At 41.4% G+C, this 22,597-nt stretch overlaps 1 protein-coding gene across 1 annotated transcript in view; it reads left to right on the top strand.

Moving 5' to 3' along the window:
• Nucleotides 1-22,597, top strand: part of LOC308473817 (uncharacterized protein) — a 115,949-nt gene that overhangs the window by 77,755 nt on the left and 15,597 nt on the right. The window contains exons 13-20 of the mRNA XM_080999547.1: nucleotides 2,665-2,781; nucleotides 5,287-5,341; nucleotides 7,190-7,351; nucleotides 9,288-9,384; nucleotides 13,516-13,694; nucleotides 15,214-15,301; nucleotides 17,069-17,196; nucleotides 19,322-19,414. Coding sequence (XP_080855673.1) covers nucleotides 2,665-2,781; nucleotides 5,287-5,341; nucleotides 7,190-7,351; nucleotides 9,288-9,384; nucleotides 13,516-13,694; nucleotides 15,214-15,301; nucleotides 17,069-17,196; nucleotides 19,322-19,414 — 919 coding nt within the window. The remainder of the gene's footprint in view (nucleotides 1-2,664; nucleotides 2,782-5,286; nucleotides 5,342-7,189; nucleotides 7,352-9,287; nucleotides 9,385-13,515; nucleotides 13,695-15,213; nucleotides 15,302-17,068; nucleotides 17,197-19,321; nucleotides 19,415-22,597) is intronic.

Raw genomic sequence — 22,597 nt, 5'->3', positions numbered from 1 at the left:
GAGCTTTAAAGTATGCATGCAGCCCTAGTCACATCAGTCTGGGAAACCCAGGGATACACCTTCTATATAAGAAGAAGAAGAAGAGTTTGGATTTGCTATCCCGCTTTATCACTACCCGAAGGAGTCTCAAAGTAGCTAACATTCTCCTTTCCCTTCCTCCCCCACAACAAACACTCTGTGAGGTGAGTGGGGCTGAGAGACTTCAAAGAAGTGTGACTGGCCCAAGGTCACCCAGCAGCTGCATGTGGAGGAGCGGAGACTCAAACCCGGTTCCCCAGATTACGAGACTACCGCTCTTAACCACTACACCACACTGGCTATATTATTTTCCTCAGCAGCTCTTGCCATTTTTCAGTGTTTTTTTCCTCCTTTGTTGTTTGATTCCAGTGCCTTCTCAAGAGACATCTGTTCACACTGACTTTTCCTCTTTCTCTATACTTTCTTTCTTTTTCTCCTAATGTATTGTGTAAAGTGTTGTAGACTACAAGCTTGTAAGCAGGGCATGCTTTTATTTTTTATTTTTGTTAGCAAATGCTAATGATGATGATGTTAGCAACAGTAAGAGAAACGAGGTAGCCTTTGTTGTTTTCCCAGACTTTTCCTAAAGGATTTCAGCCAACTGTTTTATCTTACAAAGCTGCTCCCCATCGCTGGGGATTTTCAAGGAATGAGTCAACATTGGAAAGAGCCTGTTTATGTGTGACTTAGAACAGATTGACATGAACTTCATACAAGACCTTACGTTTGGTGTATTTGACCTCAAATTCTTTTGGCCCCCGAATAACAATGCATATTAGCTGCAATTTTTTAAGATACATTGTCCAATTTTGGCAAATGAACACAGGAACTTATTCTGAGATAACAGTAGACACTTTAAATGTTTTGGTTCTTCTTAAAGACCAACATTTTCTCTGACTTAAGAGAACTAGTAGCAAGGAAAATTGCCCCTTGACAGCCAGAATCCCATTTTTTAAATTCAAATTTTATTGAAACGTTCCCCCTTTTTTGACAAAACGGTACCCAACTCCCTATACTTCTCCCAAAACCCCAGTAAATAGCTAATTTTTAATATGTCTTTCTAATAAAAAGGGGGGGGAAGGATTATGTGCAATACCCTTTTAATGTTACCACCTTAGGTAAGAAGAGTTTAGCTGGCTTTAACATTCATGACAAGCATCAAGAATTATAATAAAATGAGATGGTTAACAAAATAGCAAAATTACAATTCGGGAGATGCAATTTGAAATTCAGCATTCAAGGTCAAATTGTTTGTTTGTTTGTTTGTTTATACAACTTACACCCCACCCTTCATCTCAGGGACGTTCACAGCAATATATGATAAAATAAAACAACCAGCATTAAAACAGCAATAACATACAAATTATAAAGCATGGGTAGGCAAGCTAAGGCCCAGGGGCCGCATCCAGCCCAATTGCCTTCTAAATCCAGCCCGTGGATGGTCCGGGAATCGGTGTGTTTTTATATGAGTAGAATGTGTGCTTTTATTTAAAATGCATCTCTGGGTTATTTGTGGGGCATAGGAATTTATTCATTCCCCCCCCCATATAGTCTGGCCCCCCACAAGGTCTGTGGGACAGTGGATCGTCCCCCTGCTGAAAAAGTTTGCTGACCCCTGATATAAAGCAAAGCATTTCTCTGCCCCCTCAGGCCACAGTTGAACAAACTCAGCTAGTGTGGTTTGGCAGGATTGTAGCCAACATGAGACCACTGAGAAACAGGAAGGAGATATCAGCATTCTTGGGGAAATTATTCTATATTAAAAATATGGGGGAGGGGCCTAATGCAGCCCAAAAGAATAACCAACCCATACTCAAGTCACCACAGAATATTAAGTGTCTTCTGAAGGAAAACTAGAAAACCAGGAAGGGAAATGCAATGGCGTATCCTGGAAGAAGGTATTGCTGGTTAGCCAGCTGTCTGGAAGACTAAACACTTGGTTTGTTGTTGTTTTTTCATGTCCCACTTGTTTTTTGTCAAAATGTGCAGTGCTCTCTTTCCAGATATGCTAGCATAATAGGACAGGGAATGGGATGAATATCTATGTCAGGGGTTGTAATGGGGTACCCTCTAGCTGTTGTTGGATTCCAACTCACATGAACACCAGCAAGCATGACTAGTTCTGAGGGAAGGTGCAATCCAACAATATCAGGGGCACCACATGGTCTCCCTTCATCTATATTATTTTGTCTTTATATAGGAGGCAGGCAAACAGGGGTGCTCACATTCCCGATGTCCCCTGGATTGCCCAGATCCAAAAAGGAGCTGGTTTAAAAGCCCTAATAGGAAATTGCATGTTAAATTACTGGTTGAGTAGGATAATGGAGACTAACAGAATCTCCTAGAGTATGAGTGGAGTTGAGGGCAAATTAATGAGTGGGACCATTTTCCTGCTTCTGTTCATTTATCTTATTTCAAAAATACTGTATTGTCCCACTATCCACTTTAGGTACAGACTGAGAATAGTGCTTCTTTCAAATTATGTCATCAAACTTCAGTGAGGCTTATGAATTAACCTGATATCATAAATTCCCCCAGAACTTCATAATATGTTGTCATTCTTCTAATGGAATAATGTGTGAAGTGTGCCACTTATGACTCACTTTCCCCCAATATGTGGGTGTTGTTCTTGTTGTGTTGCCACAGGCCACATATCAAGAGAGGCTTCTGGAGGAAGAGCCAGAGTAATAGAGTTATGATGGAAGAAACACAAAGAGTCAGGCCAGCCATTCTGGATTTTTTAACCAAGTACTGCATCATTAAGTAAGTCTAATCCACTGTTGGTTATAAATAGACACTTGTGCTTATCACATTCACTCACTGGGAAAGAATGTAAACCAGTCTAAGAATGAAACACTGCCTGAATAATATTAGCAACTTCATGGTCGAAAGACACGTACTCGTATACTTCCCCCTTCCTTAGCCGAGTGGAATGACGTGATGGTTTATATACAAAAAGAGTTGAAGGAAGGTTGTGTCATTAGAAAATATGTGCTGAAATAAGGTCTTTTCCTTCTCGTTGGCCTTTAAAGGAATTTGGGTAGCCAGAAAATGAAACACAGTGAGTAACAATGCATTTAAAGACCTAAGGCCATCTTGGTCAAGGCATAAGACGGAAGGCTTTCAAATGACACAGAGAAAGTGGTGAAGCCCCATGCCTGCTCAAAAGTAGAGGCAGGGGAGAAATTTGATTCGGTTCACACTTAGAAGTGAACCTACTTAATTCATACTTTCTGAAACAATGCGCCAACTATTCTACATAGCTGCCCTTCAGAATTCACACTTCTTCTGTGCCACAGAACTTCCCCTCCCTTTCATTTTCCCTTGTGCACCCACAAATCTACTTGGGGGGGGGGGTAGAGGGGAAACCCGAAACAGATTTGGAGGGGGATGTGGGAAAGGAAGTTCCGTTGTGCAAGCAAAAGCCGTCTTGTGGATGAGACAAATTCACTGGGTACAACCAGCCCTTTTTTTCTGACCGGAAGTGCTGGTATGTAGAACCAGCACTTTTTTCTTGGAATGATTTTCAACATTAACTTTTAAATTAAAACTTTTTAATTAAAAGTTGATCACAAATCAAATGGAGAAAGGGGGAGAGGTGCAGGGAGAATGGAAAGGTGGGAGAGGCCTTTTACAATTTAGCAAGCTATATGCACTGGAACCTCGTTTTATTTTTACAAAACACAGCACTGGATGACATCCAGAAATTCTTCCAGTTGTATCAGTGATGTGAAACATGGGCAAAACAGGAAGTGTCAGAGCAAGTCCAGAGCAGCTGATGGAGCTTGTAAGGCCCTCCACCTCTCCCACCTAAGCAAAGCCATGTGTGCTACTTTGCTAACAAACGCCCTAGCATAGGGAAAGTAGTAAAAATGCAGAAAACATATATATTTTCAGACAGGTATGGTTTTTTCCAAATAAATGTAACTGCAGACAAGGATCCCAATGCTAAGGTTCAGTGTTCTCATGTGACCAGACTGTCCTGCATCAAAGATTCAAAGCTATGCCCCAACCTAATACACCCTTCCCTTTGCGCCTGGAAGCTACCGCCTTTGATCTCTTGTTACAGTTCAAACCACAGGCAGGTTCCAATTTCCCTTTCTTCACATTTTAAATGTCTCAGACCCAATGTCAGCAAGTTCTCATCCTCCCCTGCACCTGGGTAAAGTCCAGGCCAAAAAAGGCAGTCGGGACCTGCCAAAAGGGGGACAAAAAAAAAAAAAAGAGTGTTCTTAGGCTGCCTTCTTATTTTGCTCCTTTTCTCTCGGATAAGAAAAATAGACCCTGGAGGAAAAGGTTGAGTAAAATAATACTGTCTAGGAATACTACTTACCCCTGCATTATTTCGCTATAACCTCAGCAGTTCCCGAAGATTAGTCAAATGCAGATGTTAAAACATGGAAAGTCTACAAATTGGTGGGTGAAGACAGATGTAAGATTAAAGAGCAGGCACAGCAGTTTCTTCACCCCTGGTGCAAGGCTGGCTTGGCAATTTGCATGACAGACATACCAGCAAGTTGAAAACTGGCTCAGCCATCCATCTTGCCTCTACCTTCACGTTTCAAGCAGACTTTTCGCTCCCCAACTCCCTTTTTAAAAAGGTTTGTGGCATGTACTAGGGTGTATATAGTAATTTGTCGCCTTATTTTTAAACCTGCAAAAGTTGCAAAACTGCTCTAAGGTTAAGATATGGTGCTCAAAAGAAATTACAGTATCTACTGTAGTTTGTTGTTGTACCCACAATAACATAAAGAAAGGATCTTCCCTGAAACAATGCCAGCAAGTTTTACAGTCCTAGTTTTGATTAGGTATCCAAATGGCCCAAAGGTCAGGTTGTGTTTTGCCTGTGGTGCAAGGATGGTGAGCCTGTGGCTCTTCATAGGTTGTTGGGTTACCATTGGCCATGTTGGCTGGGACTGTTGAGGCTTGGAGACCAACAACATCTGCAAAGCCTCAGGTTCCCTGCCCTGGCATGAAGTCAGAAATATTTGCTAGCATATATCTCTGCTCATTTACACACCAGCCTCTACAGTGAGCACTGCCATTCTACCAGCCCCATGTCAAGAAGAGCTGGACATGTGTGTACATAACTCAGCAGCTCATGGCTGAATGTGTGTTGTGTTTGAGATGACATGTTGTGATATCAAAACGTGGTGATGATAAAATAAAAGCACAGCAGTTCAATCTTTTGTGGCTGTTTTACACAGGAATGTGATGTGAAGTAACTTTGCTTTCCTGTTTTTTAACATCATTTTTTTCCTTTCAAAGTCCAGAACGCTTATCATTTTACGAAAGAATTTTCCTAAAGTACTGCAGTCATGAGGTAAGATACTTAGGAAGACCAAAGGTAACTTAATTTGTGTTCTCTACAAATAGTTCAGCCTCTACAAAATATTTTTCTCTTTTAAGCCATGGTTAGAGTACAGTGGTACCTCGGGTTAAGAACTTAATTCGTTCCAGAGGTCCGTTCTTCTGGAGATCCGTTCTGAAACTGTTCTTAACCTGAAGCACCACTTTAGCTAATGGGGCCTCCCACTGCTGCTGCGCCGCTGCTGCGCGATTTCTGTTCTCATCCTGAAGCAAAGTTCTTAACCTGAGGTAATATCTCTGGGTTAGTAGAGTCTGTAACCGGAAGCGTATGTCAACCGAGGTACCACTGTACTGTGTTAGGACTGGGACCAATTCCATTTCCAAGTCAGCCATAAAGCTCACTTGGTGACCTTGAACCAGTCATCATATCTCACCTTAACTACTCAGAGGGTCTTTGTGGTAATAAAATGTGGGGTGGGATGAGAAATCGTGTATGCTGCAGAGTTAAATTGAGTGTAGGATCCTTACTTATCATGGTGCAACAGGTTATATATGAATTTTTCTTATGAAAGAAAGGAGAAATAGTTGCTAACAATACACGGGACAACAGAAACGTTTGGTGACCTTGAGGTTGTGTACTAATTTCCATTCCCCTTTTTATCTTGCCCGCTTTGCCACAATCTTACCCTCTGTTTTGATATTCTGACAATCAGAAACTACAACCTTTCCAGTCTCTCCTAATTTTGACTGGAGCCATAGCAACTGTGACAAACATAGTCTGCTAATAACACAAAAGATAAGGACTTACATCCTGTACAAGTTTGGAACTTCATCATCCCAAGTGTATCTCTTAGCTTTTATCTTTTTCTTTTCAGTGCCACAGAATAGTTCATTTCTCACTCCTTTTGTCCATTTCCCTGAGAATGGTAAAAACCTCATTGCTTTATCTATTCTTGCAGCTCTTTCCTTACCGTTCTATTTTTGTTGTCTTTAGGCTAAAAACACATATCCCTCTCACTCACACACACTGGCTATGTTTTTTTAATTATAAAAAATGTATCAGATTTTCTCCAGAAATGGTAAATGAAGATGAAATTGGGGAGGTAGGGGGTAAGGAATGCAGGCTGGCAATCTGATGGCAATGACATTGTGTAGACAAAGCAAAACAAAAACTAAAAAATCTTGCATGTATGAGGAGGGCCAGTTCCAGTCTGAAAGCACTTTCTGTCACACTCTCTGCCTCTTAGGGCAAGTTATTATATTTATTTTTGTAATTAAACCGCCCTAAGACATTTTAATGTAATGTAATGAAGTCTCCACCTCCATCGTTCTGCCCGGACACTGAGGTCCAGCGCTGAGGGCCTTCTGGCGGTTCCTTCGCTGCGAGAAGCCAAGTTACAGGGAACCAGGCAGAGGGCCTTCTCGATAGTGGCGCCTGCCCTGTGGAACACCCTCCCACCAGATGTCAAAGAGAAAAACAACTACCAAACTTTTGGAAGACATCTGAAGGCAGCCCTGTTTAGGGAAGCTTTTAAAGTTTAATAGGTTATTGTGTTTTGGTGTTCTGTTGGAGGCTGCCCAGAGTGGCTGGAGAAACCCAGCCAGATGGGCGGGGTACAAATAATTAATTATTATTATTATTAACTACCATTGCTACACTGAAGAAAGATGTTTCAACACGTTCCTTTGATGTGGTGAAACTTTCAGACGCTTCCGCATTTGCATACTAGGGTTCCCCCCTTGTGTCGCTCCCACTTTCAGAGCAAATGTGGGAGCTCAGAGTGCGCACCATGACGCACTTGGAGCTCAAGGTGATTGCATTTTAAAAGTATAACAGTTCTTTCTTTGTACTTTTTTTAAGGACCCTGATGAAGAACCTAGAGACCAGGAATCTACTGATATGCCAAATGCAAATTTCGGTCAGGTGCCTGGTGGCTTTGATCACGTAGAAGAAATCCTTATACAGAAAAAAGCAAAGGAAAACATTGACATTGAGAAAAAGATCCAAATGATTCTTGAAAGTGTGAGTGGAGATTTGTAGTTGTTGCGATCAATCTGCATTCCATTAATGCTAATCATGAAATTTCACTCAGGTGCATATATCTCTGTAGAGGTAAATGGCGAGCCTGACATCCCCAAAGCTCCCAAACTCAAAGTTCATAATTTTATTTGATTTGTTGTATTCTGCGCCACTTTTCATTCAAATGAATCTCAAAGCGGCTCCAAACAATGAATAACAATAACATAATAGAACATCACAAATACAACATAAATCGTGTAAAGTAATTAACAAATATAATTAACATTTATAAATCTATAAAACATTATTAACAAAACAGCAGCTTAAAAAATCCAAACATGACAATTAAATTGAGTTCTCTGCATTTCTATACCAGTCTACTTTTTTTTAAAGCCCTGATGAAAATTTGTTAGCTTTTTAGTTCAAATTTCTCTCAATTTATACTTTTTTGCCTAATATACACTTATTTACAAAGCAATTTGCTTAACATCACACATTTTCCCATTTATTTGCATTAATGGATGCATTTATATTCTATTTATATTTTTATGCGTATTACTTGCCTGGAGATCTGCACTGCAAAACTTGGAGAACTATGAATTTCAAAAATAAATTTCATCTTTAAATAAAAAGTGAATTTATATTTCTTAGGAACCCTGAGCATTAAGCTCTGCTATTGCAGTGGCTTCCCTGAATCCCATTTAAATCAAAGGAGTGGTGAAATGCCATGTCACTAAAAGTATCATCTAATCAATTTCCCAAGAAAATTTTTTAACATAACAAGTTAATGTGCAGCCTTCTTAAGGTAATATAACTTGAGCATCTTGGACTTGTCAATCAGAAGGGTGGTGGTTTGAATCCACACAACAGGGCGAGCTCCTGTTGCTGTCCCAGCTTCTGCCAACCTAGCAGTTTGAAAGCACACAAGTGCAAGTAGATAAATAGGTACCGCCGTGGTGGGAAGGTAAATGGCATTTCCGTGTGCAAGAAGAGGTTTAGTCATGCTGGCCACATGACCCAGAAAACTGTCTATAGACAAATGCCGGCTCCCTCAGCCTCAGTAAAAACACCAGGCAGGCCCCACAAATAACCCAGAGATGCATTTTAAATAAAAGGGCATACTCTACTCATGTAAAAACATGCTGATTCCACTGAGAAGGTGATTGGGCCGGATCTGGCCCCCGGGCCTTAGTTTGCCTACCCATGATCCTAGCTAGGGTCAGGCTCAGGGCAAGATCTAGTCATCTGCATGACAGTGATTCAATTGCATAATTTTTAGATTGTGAATGCAAAACTCTACAGTCTCTTGGGGAAGAGACTTGGCTATTCAGAAGCTGATTTACTAAAAGAAAATAAACACACACACACACACACACACACACACACACACACACACTGATGCACATTTTATGGTAACTTTACATGAAAATTAGAGTAATCCAGCGCAACAATACCATCCTTTAGATGTTTGATAAAATGTATTCAATGGGGCTTGTTCCCAGGCATGTGATATTGGATTATAGCCCCCTCCTTCTTCAATTGCTTTTCTCCTCAAATGCTGCTGAAACTTTTGTGAGCACCAGATCTTTAGCCCTCAGAATTTCTTTGATATTATTTGTAATAAGCAGATGGCCAAAAAGCAAAAAAGGCCTTTTTGATTTTTTAAAAGCCACTTACTAGAAGAATAACTTGGATCCTAGAATTCTGTGGTGATTGCATTTGCCTGGGTCCTTTTGATACAACAGCAGAAAAATGAAACACCAGCAGCTTTAAACAACACAGACACCCATAATTATGGATGATAAGCCTTTAATTTCTTACCTCACATTAACAGGAGAGAACAAATATTAATGGCTGAACTTCTTTTCCCCTCTTCTCCCTTTAAAATCCCAAGGCGCTGTTCTCTCTTTTTTTTCTTGTTCTTTTTTTTACCTCACAGGGATCTGTATCAGATCAACTGGAAAAAATGCAGTTTAAGATGAAGACACTTTTGGAAAGAAAAAAGGACATTGTGAACACAGTACAAGAACTTCAAGGCAAGATTATTTAAACAGTGAAGAAGCTCACTGAAAAACAGGAATAATGCTATGAAAAAGAGATTGTAATGGAAAAGAGCAGAGTCTATAGACAGTTGAAGTGCAAAAAAAAGGAAGAAGTTAGGTCTCTTTTTCACTTTGCACTGGTGATGTAGGTGTTGCTGCAACACAATCATTTCCATGTAATGTGTTAAAGCCTTAAATCACATAAGCGAAGCCACACTGCAACTCTTTCCCATGCTGACATCCCTCTAGTAATAGGGACAGTGCTGCTATGCGGGGGAACTACAGTGTCGGCTTCTTCAATGTAGCCCAGGACTTTTCCCCTCCTGTTCTGCAGAAGAAAACTGTGACCACTATTGCCTGCACATTGTGCAGAATGAAGTGGTAGATTGTGGGCACATTCACACTATATATTTAAAGCACGTTCAGCACACAGTTAAATGCATGACTTTTCGGGATTGTGGGTTCAGACTGGTGGCTTTTGTTTTTGAAGGAAATGCTCCCTACATGTACTAAATTAGTGCATCAGTGAGATGATTATGCTAACATTTCCTTTTGATATGCTCTCACATACAGAGGTTTTTGTGAGTTTACATTAGAGAGGGTTCAAGCACTGTTCTCATGTGCAGTCTGAAATGGTACATTCTGGAATTTGACCACCACAGTTTTCCTCTTTTCACTGCAGTTTGTTGTATTTTATTTACTACAATTTTGTATAATGGTTTACATTATATTAGGCATGATGCAAAAGGGGCAAATGGAGGAGATGAAGGGAAGCAAATTCAGATAGCATAATGTGGAATAATGAAGGGATCCTTCCTTTCTCAGCTCTCCCTCTGATGCAGCTAGTTGGAATGGCTGGTGACAGAATTTGTGTGATGGATAATGTGTTGAATGGCTCTGTGTCTCATTAAAGGCAATGGAAGGAGTCCAAGCCTGGTGCCAGGAATCAGGGGCCCAGAAGCTCTAAAGAGCTCCTTACTAGTCTAGCCTGGCCAAACCACCATTCACTGCCATGGCCCACAAGGCCCTCAGCATCTGTTTCTAGTGGTGGGCAGGTGATGGTGCCATTTTTGAATGGCAACAAAGCTTAGTGCCCATCCATGGTGGTGGCTCACATTTATCCACACTGCAATGCCACAGTCTGTAGATGTATAACATCTATCAAACCCAGCTGGGGAAACATTTTGGATAAATAAAGATGGCAGGTAGCCACGATAGGTAGGAACCAAGCTTGGTTCCCATTCAAAAGTGACACTACCACCTGCCCAACCACTAACATGCTTCCAGGGGGCTGGCAGGGTGTTGTTGTTGCTTCTGCAGCAACAGAATGGAGAAAATACTGTGTAGTCATGACCATGAGAGTAGGGGGCCCAGTAGTAGCACTGTGCTGAGGGCATTCTGGAGGTCTAGTGCCAGCCCTGAATGAAACTGACTGAAGCTCACTTAAGTCCTGCCAATGTCAAATAAACATTTAGACCTGTTCTGTGTGTTCTTCCTCAGAGCTTCCATTGAGGTTAATGGGCCAGGTAAGCATGCACAGGAATACAGCCATAGTCACGGCTCCACTTTTGCTGAACTGTGTGCTTGTTTCCTGGTAGATAAATTACACACTAGCTGATATATTACATGGATTCCTCACCCTTCCTTCACATCCCCAAAATAAAACCTGGTTTTCAGCCTAACTTCGGGGACAGCCTCAAGTCAGTCAATACGCTATATAGATTAGATAGGCAGGCAGGCAGGCAGGCAGGCAGGTGTCACACAGAATGATGTACAATGACCACATTATAAGCTACAACTTGTCGACCTGCATTTGGCAAATAGAAATGTTAAGTCCTTTGGGAAATGCCTGTCTGGGGAGTCCAGATAAACACCTCCTGTCAAATGCTAGGCATGCAGAGCTTTGGCTGTACTTTTGGTTCTGCGGTGGCTGAAATGCCTTTAGGAAAATACATATTAAAACCACCCTCTGTCTTCTTGGTCAGTTGTCAACATTTGTTGATTAATACAAAGCAGTTGCATGTTAGGGGTGTGACAAGTCTAATTAAGTAACTTTGTTGCAGCCTACTCCTCTGCCAAGTTTATCCTCTAGAATTCTGCCCCTGACTCCCAACAGGTTTCTGATAAAATCTGCCTCTCTGGTTGGATGCTTTGCCCCTTTGGTGATCTTGACGCATCATCAATATCCGTTGCAGATTAAAAGCAGGAGTCATGTGCATCCCTCCTCCATTGGCTTTGCCAAGTGGTTTCATCACACAACATACCCCTTTTTCACAGCTGGTTCCATTCATAGTGCTAAATTGAGTTTCCAAAGCACAGAGTCTGCATTTCTTCATAACTTAATTCTTGATTGCACAATCTGCTCATTATTCCACACTGTGAACGATTTCATGTTCATGTTCTGGAGCTCAGACACTGTGCTACTGGGGAATAGAAGAATGTGCGACTACCGCATTATCTCATATTACTGTTGACCAAAAGATCACAGCTAGCCATGTTCTCCCAGAGATGCCCTTTTATTCTTCTCAAGAAAAGTCCTCCTCCTCTGAGGCCACAATGGTTGGTTGTAGCTCACTCAGCACAGCTCAGAGAAGCTGCCAAAGCTTGGGGACAAAAGACTTGTGTGATCCTTAAGCATGCCTGGCCAAGAGTTAGGAACTTCCTGAACCCAACTCAGTGAAAGCTTCAGTAAAGTCTTTCTGCATACTCACTGTAAGCTCCCAACTCCAGCTAGCTCATGTGACCGATCCCACCCCAAGCCTTGCCTGCCTTCACGTGAACTAAAGGCAGACTTACAAAAAGCATATAAAGGCCACTGCCTAAGCTTTAGCCCAAGTGGCTTTTGAGACCAAACAGGGTTTGGGATATTTTGCCTAGCTCTGCATTAACTGTGATTAGAATCCTTAGCTTGGAGGGCAAACAGAAAACACTTTCCTTTTTTGTAAAATTTGATTAACTGCTGGGAAAAGGTTATGCACATTTTGACATGAAAATGAAACTCATCTGGCTTAATGCTGTTCTCTAATTTCAAACCCATCTGGGGCTATTATGCACTTCTGAACATGGTATTCAAGAGAATTGACTTTCACATACATAATATGTGCAAAAAAAATGCAATTTCAAAGCAATTTTTGTGCAAATGGGTGGAATGTTTTAATATCTACCTTCTTCTTTTTCAAAAAAGAAGAAGTTCCTCACTGAATAACTTACTCAAAATGAAGGAAGAAAGCCCTCACTTGAGTAGACAAGTTTCCTTTATGTTCAAACATACTTCATACTTGGTTATAAATGGTGAGCCAATCCTGGTGTTCATAAAAATACATACAAGGCAATAATTTTGTGTGGGTCAAACTATATAACATGGGGAATATGTGACTGCATTTCAGGTTATCTTGTTTTGTTTTGTTTTGTTTTGTTTTGTTTTGTTTTGTTTTGTTTTGTTTTGTTTTGTTTTGTTTTGTTTTGTTTTGTTTTAAAATCCAAATGGCTGGTTTTTAAAAAAGCAGCTGTGAGGATCAGGATGATGGCAATGTTAAGCAATGGGAGCTGATCAATGGCAGCTTCACTCTCTGAGTGTAAAGCAGTTCTGGAGGGCAATTTTGTGGGGGTCTGCAGTGCAGGAGGGAAGTGTTAATCACACATTCCATGTATCATCTAATTTGGCCCTTAGAATTGTCTACCTAGCTGACTTTGACGTATCAAAATTTCTAATATGGTCCTTGAGAAGATATACCGGTAAGTCAAATTTCCAAAAATCTGAGAAAGCCTTATCCAATCAATATAACTAGTCATCCATACACAGTTGCTTACACTCTCCTTCCTGGGTTTGGTGGCAGTTAACATTCAAAATCTACCAGTGCCAGGGATTGCTTTCTTGCAAATTGCATACTGTACACCTCACAGTGTAGTCCTTAAGAACGTACAAATTAATTGGCCACATTATTTACCACTCTTCTACAAACAACACTAAATCATTCTTGTTTCATGGAGTATGCCTCATGGAATATCCAAACAAACTGTGCCAATAGCTCTCATAATGTTATGCTGGCCGTTTAAGCTTAGTGATGAATGTGGGCAAAAATAGATGTTATAAATGGCTACAACCTGATCTTTCTTAATGGTCAGATCAAAGAATGCAACTACAGGCAACAATGACGGAGCAGTTATCCAACACAACTAAGCAGAAGAAAGGACAGAAGAGGCGGAAAGGCAAAGACACGAAGCTTCTTCTAAACATGGATGGAAAGGGGGACAACCTTTGTGGAATTCCATCCTCTAAACTTTCATCTATGCTGGTCAAACAGGTAAAATAAGCAGCAAGCATCACTCCATTCATGATCATTGTTTGATGAAATGTTGGTAACATAATAAAACAGTGATGTTAATTCAAGAAGGTAAATACATTTTGTACTTAGCTATATGGTCGCAAGTCCTGCTAAAGTCAACTGACTTTGTTGCATGTATATAATAGGAAGTGATAGTTGGCCTCTAAAGCTTCACCTTGAGCAAAATTACTTGTAATCACTCATGACATAACATATTAATTTATACAAGGTTCAAAGGCACTAGCTTTCTAAATGGGCATTTGACCATGCAAAGCCCAACTCTGCTTCCCGCTGTATCGCTTTGTACATCCTGCCTTCAGACTGACAGCCAGCTGTTCATTAATAGTAGTATTGTTAATTGGACTTATAGTAAAAATAATAATTTATTATTTATACCCCACCCATCCGGCTGAGTTTCCCCAGCCACTTGCTAGTTGCATTTAGAAACATGAATATAAAGATATTAAAGACAAAACAACAACCAATCCCCCTAACAGTAAGAAGCAGCTTTGGCTATCAAAAGACTGGGAGGGGTGGAGAGGATAAATCTTTACCTGGTGCCAAAAAGATGTCAGTGAAGGTGGATCTCGCTGGATCCTCCTATTCATGAAAGAGAATAAGAGCACTTCCTGTTCCAACCAAGCCTTCATTGAGCAACAAGGTCTTCCCAAGTCCTGATACATTCCAGTATCCCTAATGGTTTACATAAATTTTAAATTGGCCCTGATAGCCAATTCATCCTACTTCAGGCTGCCGCACACAGCCTAGCCCTGGCACAAACATGTTCAAAAGAATCTCAGAAAAAATTGCCAAGAAAGGAGTGCCTATTTTGATGATGCTGAAAATGTTCATGAAAAACAGTAATTACGTTCAACAGAGTCCCAACTTTTGCTTCCTAAAAAAATCCTCAAATGTTTAACCTGAGAATCTTAGATTCTCCTTGTAAATTTCACACTGGGTAAACTTTGGTAGCAACTAAAGGAAAAGCAATATTTGGGGGATGGAAGGCAGTATGGAAAGATTTGCACAAGAATAATTATTTTTTCACTTGCTTATGAACAGCTACACTTCAAGAATCACTTCAGGAAGTATTTTTCCCTGCCCCACTGATAAAGCAGATGGCAATAAGTCACTTCTGATGCTTATTAGCACAAGAAGTCAATGTGATCTTGGTTAGAAACCAGATTACAGAACCACTGCAAAGTGACAAGAAATCTTAATTATCATATGCAGGTATCACTGCAGGTATCAGAGCAGCCATTTACCAACACAGGATAAGGGAAACAAACAAATATAATTGCCTGACTTCTCCCTTTTTTTGATGAGATCACATAAATTAAAGAGTGAATCTAAGAGAATCCAGAGATTGTAAATTACTAGCCTGAAAATTCATTGCACTAACACCAGGATGCTGTTGTGCCTGTGAAGAAGGAAATATGTATGAAAACATGCTTCTTGCGGTCCATTTAATTGACACTAACATTATTTTAAATTTGAGGCTGATGCATATGAAAACCTTGACCTTAAAATAAAATTCTTCTGGAGCAAGTATAAAGAAATTTGTTCAAGATTATCAGAGCTGAGTGGTAAGTATTTTGATGAACGTGACTTTTTTAAATAAAGAACAATAAACCACAAGCCATTTTTCATTGCACAAATATGATGAGTTCTATTCCAACCTCACATTTCCTGACCTTATTGTTCAAAGTCCCACTGGGGGTCAGGGATGACAGGAATTGTTCAGTAACCTCTGGAGGGCACCAGGCTGGCCACCCCTGCCATAGAGGAACAACTCCCATTCATTTTATTTTTATTAACAATTTCCCCCCCCAAAAAACATCCTAGTACAAAAACAGAGAGGTGATACCATGTGAATCTGAACTGACAGTGCTATTTGCATTTTTCTAGTTTCAGAATATTTGCCCTGTTTCATTATATACCCAGTCAGGAAATCCTCTTCTTTTTTTAATGACTTGCACAAGGATGTTGTGGAGAAGGCATGTCATGTAATATGCTATCAGAGCCCTCCAGAGCCCACGGCCACTTGCAAGCTGAACTTGATTCTTATGGATCCTCATTTTCTGGCAAGGGTTGTCTTCATTTGGGAAACAAAAATATCCCCAGGCAACTTCAGGAATTCCTTTTCACTCTCTTATCTCACCATGTCATAGCAGGTAATCCCTCCCCTACCTGGCCTGGTCTCCTTGGCAATGCTTCCCCCAGGTGGGATTGGACAACTGACTAAGGTAGGTGGAGACCTCCAGGTTTCCCACCTGAGGGAAGGCAAAGCCAAGCCTATGCTGATGGGGCCGCTCCAGATCTAGGGCTGCGCGCATCCACGCAAAGGGCGCCCCCCGTTTTAAGCGGGGAGCGGTCATTCACTCTCTTATCTCACCATGTCATAGCACTAAGGAAGAAACAGAAATGACAGCAGGCTATTTGCCTCCCATTACTCCTTATTCACATTGTAATGGGACATTTGCCCCTAGAGAGTACATTTCCTCTTTTTCGGATAGGGGAAGGGGGGTTGTAGAATGGAGTTGGACTGTGCCCAAGGCTTCCTGAAAACAACTGAACCTCATGTGCTGCTGTGGGCTAAGAAAAAAATGAAAATTGTACCCTGCCAACTGTAAGTAGGAGTCCAAGAGGGTTACAGAAAGAAAGAAAGAAACAATAACCAGAAAACCTTCACAGTAGAAAATTGTGATATATATAAAAAAAAAGAGATGGAGAATCTGAGGTGTGGGAGCCAAATATGGACATCCGCTCATCTTTCTCTGGTCCTTGGGACTGTCCCCTGACCACAAACTCTTCCCAGGAGAGATTCAATTTTGTATTCATTTTAAGGGGAAACTAGCCAACTCACACATCTCCACTCAATGCACAGACTGAAACCCTGCTAGACTTCAAAGTTCTCACTTTGCCAAATTTAGCAACGCAGTTCTCCAACTAGACAATGTGTAGAAAATGCATATAATAGGGGAACGTGTGGATAAAATGCTGGTGAATTTTAATGAAGATTTTTTTAATTAATATTCACAAACAGCTGTGGAAATGTGGGCAGCTGAATTTAAGACTGGAAGAATGGGAAACTGAGGAAACTGACACTGACAGAGTCTTCCATCCCTAGGTGCAGATCAGGTGGCTTTATATAATAACTGGAAATGATCACATTTCTCAAACAAATTTCTTAAATTTCTTTGTGGATGCCATATGCTTCAGAGACCACAAAAAAATGAGATGCTGCTTCCAGATTTCATTCAGAATCCTGAGAATCTTACTTTATTTGATAAAGTTGTTTTACCAGTGTTTTGTTTGTTCATTTCTTGTCTCCTTCACTTTCTGTTATCTAGATACAAAGAGGATTTTAGAACAGAAAAATAAAGAAGCTTATTTAGAGTCAATTGTTCAGAATTCCAAGATTCCTCCAGAAGAAAGAAGGCTACAAAGTGCTCTTTATCAGAGATTGCACCCAGATAAGGTACATGTTAGGAATGCGGGTGGCACTGTGGGTTAAACCACAGAGCCTAGGACTTGCCGATCAGAAGGTCAGCAGTTCAAATCCCCGCAACGGAGTGAGCTCCCGTTGCTCGGTCCCTGCTCCCGCCAACCTAGCAGTTCGAAAGCAAGTCAAAGTGCAAGTAGATAAATAGGTACCACTCTGGCGGGAAGGTAAACGGCATTTCTGTGTGCTGCTCTAGTTCGCCAGAAGCAGCTTAGTCATGCTGGCCACATGACCCGGAAGCTGTCTGCAGACAAACGCCGGCTCCCTCGGCCAATAAAGCAAGATGAGTGCCGCAACCCCAGAGTCGTCCACGACTGGACCTAATGGTCAGGGGTCCCTTTACCTTTAAGCTACATGTTAACTACACTGCAAACATACTGAAGTTTGTGGGATATCATCTTTCTCTGTTTTAACTTAGTGCTCAAATAAATGTGAAAAACCAGAGTGTGAAGGCTCCCATAATTTTAAAGGTGAGTGGGGGGAAGTCTCATGATCAGAACTTTATAAAAATTGTATAAAAATGGTAAGACATCTATATGCATCAACAAAAAATGTAACTGTGGCTATTAAAAAAGATTAAAGTAAGGTTCTGTGCTCCTACTGTGCTTCAGTGAACTTGTTTTTTTTAATATATCTTGTAAAAAAAATAAATTATTTTATGATTTATAAGCTGTTGCAAAGCTGTGTTCCACATAGCTAATTAGCTAATATTTGTCAGCCCTGTGAATGTACTATTGTGCCAGAGAGCATTGTGTTTCCACTTTGCAACTGCACTGTCACATCATTTTTATCAGTGACTTGGGAGACATTCAAGGATTAAAGCAGAGCTGTTCAGCTTCTTTCCCAGAATACTACTATACTGACCAGCAAAAGCCAAAACTGACTGAGCTAACTTATCCAGTCTCAGCCACTTTGAGCCCTTTGCCTCAGGTGGCAGATTGGGAGGGACGACAGAGTGAATGTGCACCTAGCCATTGCTATCTGCCTGCTCACCACTGCTGAAAATCCACCACCCCCAGGAAAATACATTTGGAAACCGCCTTCTTGCATTGAAGGGTGCTGCATCACTGCACACCACACTTCAATCCAGCACAAAGGCTGTTGGCTGCCACTTTGCTCCTCTTAGGGAGAAGCCAGTGCCACCTCAGATCTCACCCCTGAGAAGTGAAATGCCTATAAGAGCGCCACAGCTGCCTTGCAGTGACAGCGAAAACTCTTTCAACAAACGAGAAGAGAAGGGCCGTCATTGGCATGCCTGTGGCTGAGTACAGCTTCTTCTCAAATCTTGCCCATCTTTGCCTCATTCTTTGAGGATGTCCACATCCTGTCTCTAAGTGAAGGCATTGAAGGATGAGGTCTGGATGGCACCAGACTCACCTTCCGGAGTCACTATGCTACAGCTGATGAGCCAATGGGAACACAGTCAAGGGGGCCCTGGGTGCACTGGCGGAGGAAGAGGAGTGTGGGGGGAGCACACCGCCCCTGGCAGCGCGATCCTGTTAGGGTGCCATTGCAGCTGCCCCCCCCCCTGCATGAAGCTCCACCACTGCCTGGGTGACAGAGAACATCCAAGTAGGAAGGCTACTGGGTGTGGTTAATTTAGACTCTGCTATTCTACTAGCGGGATGCGGGTGGCGTTGTGGGTTAAACCACAGAGCCAGGACTTGCCAATCAGAAGGACAGCGGTTCGAATCCTCGCGACGGGGTGAGCTCCCGTTGCTCGGTCCCTGCTCCTGCCAACCTAGCAGTTCAAAAGCACGTCAAAGTGCTAGTAGATAAATAGGTACCGCTCCGGTGGGAAGGTAAATGGCGTTTCCATGCGCTGCTCTGGTTCACCAGAAGTGGCTTAATCATGCTGGCCACATGACCCAGAAGCTGTACGCCGGCTCCCTCAGCCAATAAAGCGAGATGAGCGCCGCAACCCCAGAGTCGGCCACGACTGGACTTAATGGTCAGGGGTCCCTTTACCTTTACTATTCTACTAGCAGTGGGTTGTTAGCAGAAGGCCAGAACATGGCGTCTAAACCATGTTGTACAAAGCAAGAAGATAAAGATGGGGTATTTCATCCAATATAACTTTCTGTATTTTCTTTTTTTCCAGGATTTTGTGCTTGACCTAAATGACCTTGAACAAGCTCTCCAGGATGTGAACAAATGCCTGGTTTCTCCAAAAGAGTTCTCTTATATTTTCCATGTAAGTTCTACTACTGTACCATTTGTCAGCAGTTAGACTGCTATCACACAAGCTTTTCCAAGACTTCTGCAACTGGGCCAAAGGCAATATGTCTAGGCTGTCTTCTGTATGTCTTGGAGATTACAAAAAAAAAAAGTTTGGCGGCTGACTCATTAGGTTTATATTTTATCAATTTTGCCAACATTGTGTTCAGTGTCTGGGAAGCTAATGCAGTACATAGCTGTGTATATTGGTAATGGCAGTGATTCACTGAAATAGTCTGAAGTATATTAGGCTCATGTAACAGGATTAAGATTTTTCTCTTACCTGGTATAAGAAATTTAAGGAATCCTTCAGCTATTGTAAATGGTCCTTAAACTCTTCCTTTTGCCTTAGATGCCATCTGGGTGAATCACATGTGCCAATCAAATGAAATTCTTCCATCCCACCCTGCCCAGCTATAGTTAAAGAAGTCGGAGGGCCTGAGCTGTACAAGTCAGGGCATTTGCAAAAGCTGAGAATACCTTTTAGTCTGGAATGTGCCTCTCATAAATATTGTTATTATTGTGGGAGAAAAGGCACTATAAGGCTGTTTGTAAATCAAATATACATTCCAGTCATTCTGGAAGGATTCTAGCCAATGTCTGTTTTATATTCAGATTGAAAATATAGAAACTCAGACACAAAGCACCCTGGAAAAAAGTTTAAAAGTCACACAGGCAAAAATGAGCTACATTTCCGCTGCCAAGTTCCTTCATCGGCCTTGCAGTCTCTAGGTCTTTGGTCTGTCCTTTCCCATTCTCTCTGGCTTTGCATTCGTAGAGTATTCTTGGAGTGCAGAGGGTTCCATCAGCCCTGCAGATCTACTCTAGTACACTATGTAGGGCTTCTGATGGGATATTTGTTCTATTTCTATCTAAGAAATTTATAATACCCTGCTTTTCACCATCCATCTCAAAGTGGTTTACAGAAAAATCAAAGCTTGCAAATACAGCATTTAATACATAGACTGAAACATCAGAGAGTAGAACCTTAGAATAGTATTGGAGTAGTGATACCTATCTACTGAACATCTTTTGTAATTTTTACCATGTTTGAAACTGAAAGCTGTAAACAAAAGCTTACATTCTCCACATACGGATCCCCCCCCCTTTTTTTTTCCTGAACAGGCATAGTGTGGTGACATCATCTTGTTGTCAGTGCTTTTTAATGTAATCATAAGCTAAAGAACAGCTCTTTTAAGTGCATAGGTTTCAAAGATACCATTCACCTGAACTCCATCTGTTTTTTGCTTATACCAAAGTACCATTTAGGACAAAATGGTAATCCCATTCCATTGTCAAGCACTACTACTTCCAGGAGGTGCAATGCCTCTGAATTTCAGGTCCTGGGGAGCAGGAAAGGTCTATTGAAGAAGAGATCTATTGTGTTTAGCTCCTACCTAACAGCCATCTGTTTGGCCACTGGGGGAGGTAGGTTGTTGGACAAGACAGGCCTTTTGTCTTATCCAACAGGGGGTTCCTTGTGTTCTTATTAAGAGCTTTTTTTGCATTCAGCTGCATTTACCGTGCTTGCTTTAAATTCTGAGTGTATTCCAAGGTATTGAAACAAAGCACTCCACAGTTACGTGGACTATTGCACTTAATAAATATAGCCTCATCTTCAAAAAGAAGAAGCAGAAGAGGCTAGAAAAAACGGTAACTGGAAAGGCTGTTGATTGGTCTGAAGAACCGAATAAATCTGGACGTAAGATATTCCAGTGGTTTCAAGAGGGATCTTTCCTTGGTTCATTTGTGGCACAACTCATTACATACCCATTTTTCTGGGTGTGTTATTTTCACTCTTAGCAACATAATTAGGGTGTTCTTTATTTTGTAAAGAAAATCTATGGAGAACATGCCGTACTAAATAATATTTGAGGCTGATGTGACCAGAAAACCAAAACCGGGCCTAGAGTTTATAATTTGTGAATTATAGGTTCAGGTGTATTGGGAGGGAAATGGTTTAGTACATTTCGCACCCTCAAACATCCAAGCTTTCCCTCATGTTACTTCAGCCTAAGTTGTGGAGCAGGCCTTCAGCCTGAGTAACATGTGTGGATGCCAACACAGAATGACATTGAACTGGTCCTCTCCTCCAGCCCCCAAACCGTCTTTAACGGGAAGTGTGAATGTTTACAGATTAACTGAAGGCTAATCACTGAACTTCCTAGCTGAAGAAGAAAACAGTTTGGTCACATTTTGCCATCCTTCTGGGGGGCTGGAGGGGAGATGTAAAAACATTTGCATTGGCCAGAAATAAAAGCTCATGCTTCACACACTTGTAACCAACCCCAGAAAGTGGGGGGAGCCCTCGGTCTTCTTGGCTTTGAACATTTTGAACAGGAAGCCATTTAGAGCTGGAATGCATGCCTAGCCAGTCCAAGAAACACCCGTTCTTATTACTTCTGGGCTATCGAAAAAGCTTGAGGTGAAAAAAGTATAATTTATAAGCAGCCCCTCTTTTCCTGTTTTGTTTAGATTTTTTTTTCTCTGCTTCTGCCAAGCCTGTTTTTCAAACTTTGCATGAGGAAACACATTTATACTTGCCTTTCATTTTATTTACTCAGCTGTACATCTACCTAAATTGATAGCTGCTGCTCCTACCTGGCTTCAAATCCAAACAAAGAGAGAGGAAGGTGCATGTTATACTTTCATGGTTTCTGAGGCAAAGGAGGAATCTGGGCGGAGGGCAGGCTGCTGTGGGATTGATATCAAGGGGAGTTACCAGCAGACTTTCTTCCTTTCAGGATATCCACAACTGTATGCTTTAGGGGGAGAATGCTCTATAATTTGCCACACATTCAAGCTGGCCAAGATCCTCATTTTGTGGAAAGGATGGCAATGTTCCCTGAAGAGACCAGCGCTTTTCAAATGCTATTAAAACAATAACCGCCAGCCACTTAAAAGAAAGAAAGAAAGAAAGAAAGAAAGAAAGAAAGAAAGAAAGAAAGATCACCAGGAGGGTGTGCTGCAAAGCATCCCCTTGGGCTTAACCCTAGTACAGAGGGTTGAATCTGGCAAAGTCATTGCACACACAGAATTTCTGCTCATGCAATGGATCTTCCCCTCACAGCATGCACTGCCCCCCAGTCTGCTTTGGAAGGTTGTGGGGAAGCCCAGAGCAGATGCTGAAGGCGCAAGTGATGTGGGGGAGATGCTCCAT

This window comes from Podarcis pityusensis (assembly GCF_964106645.2).
Source record: "Podarcis pityusensis genome assembly, chromosome: 3".
Taxonomy (NCBI): Eukaryota; Metazoa; Chordata; class Lepidosauria; order Squamata; family Lacertidae; genus Podarcis; species Podarcis pityusensis.
Note: the sequence above shows the minus strand (reverse complement) of the source record. Positions and strands in the feature narration are given on the sequence as shown.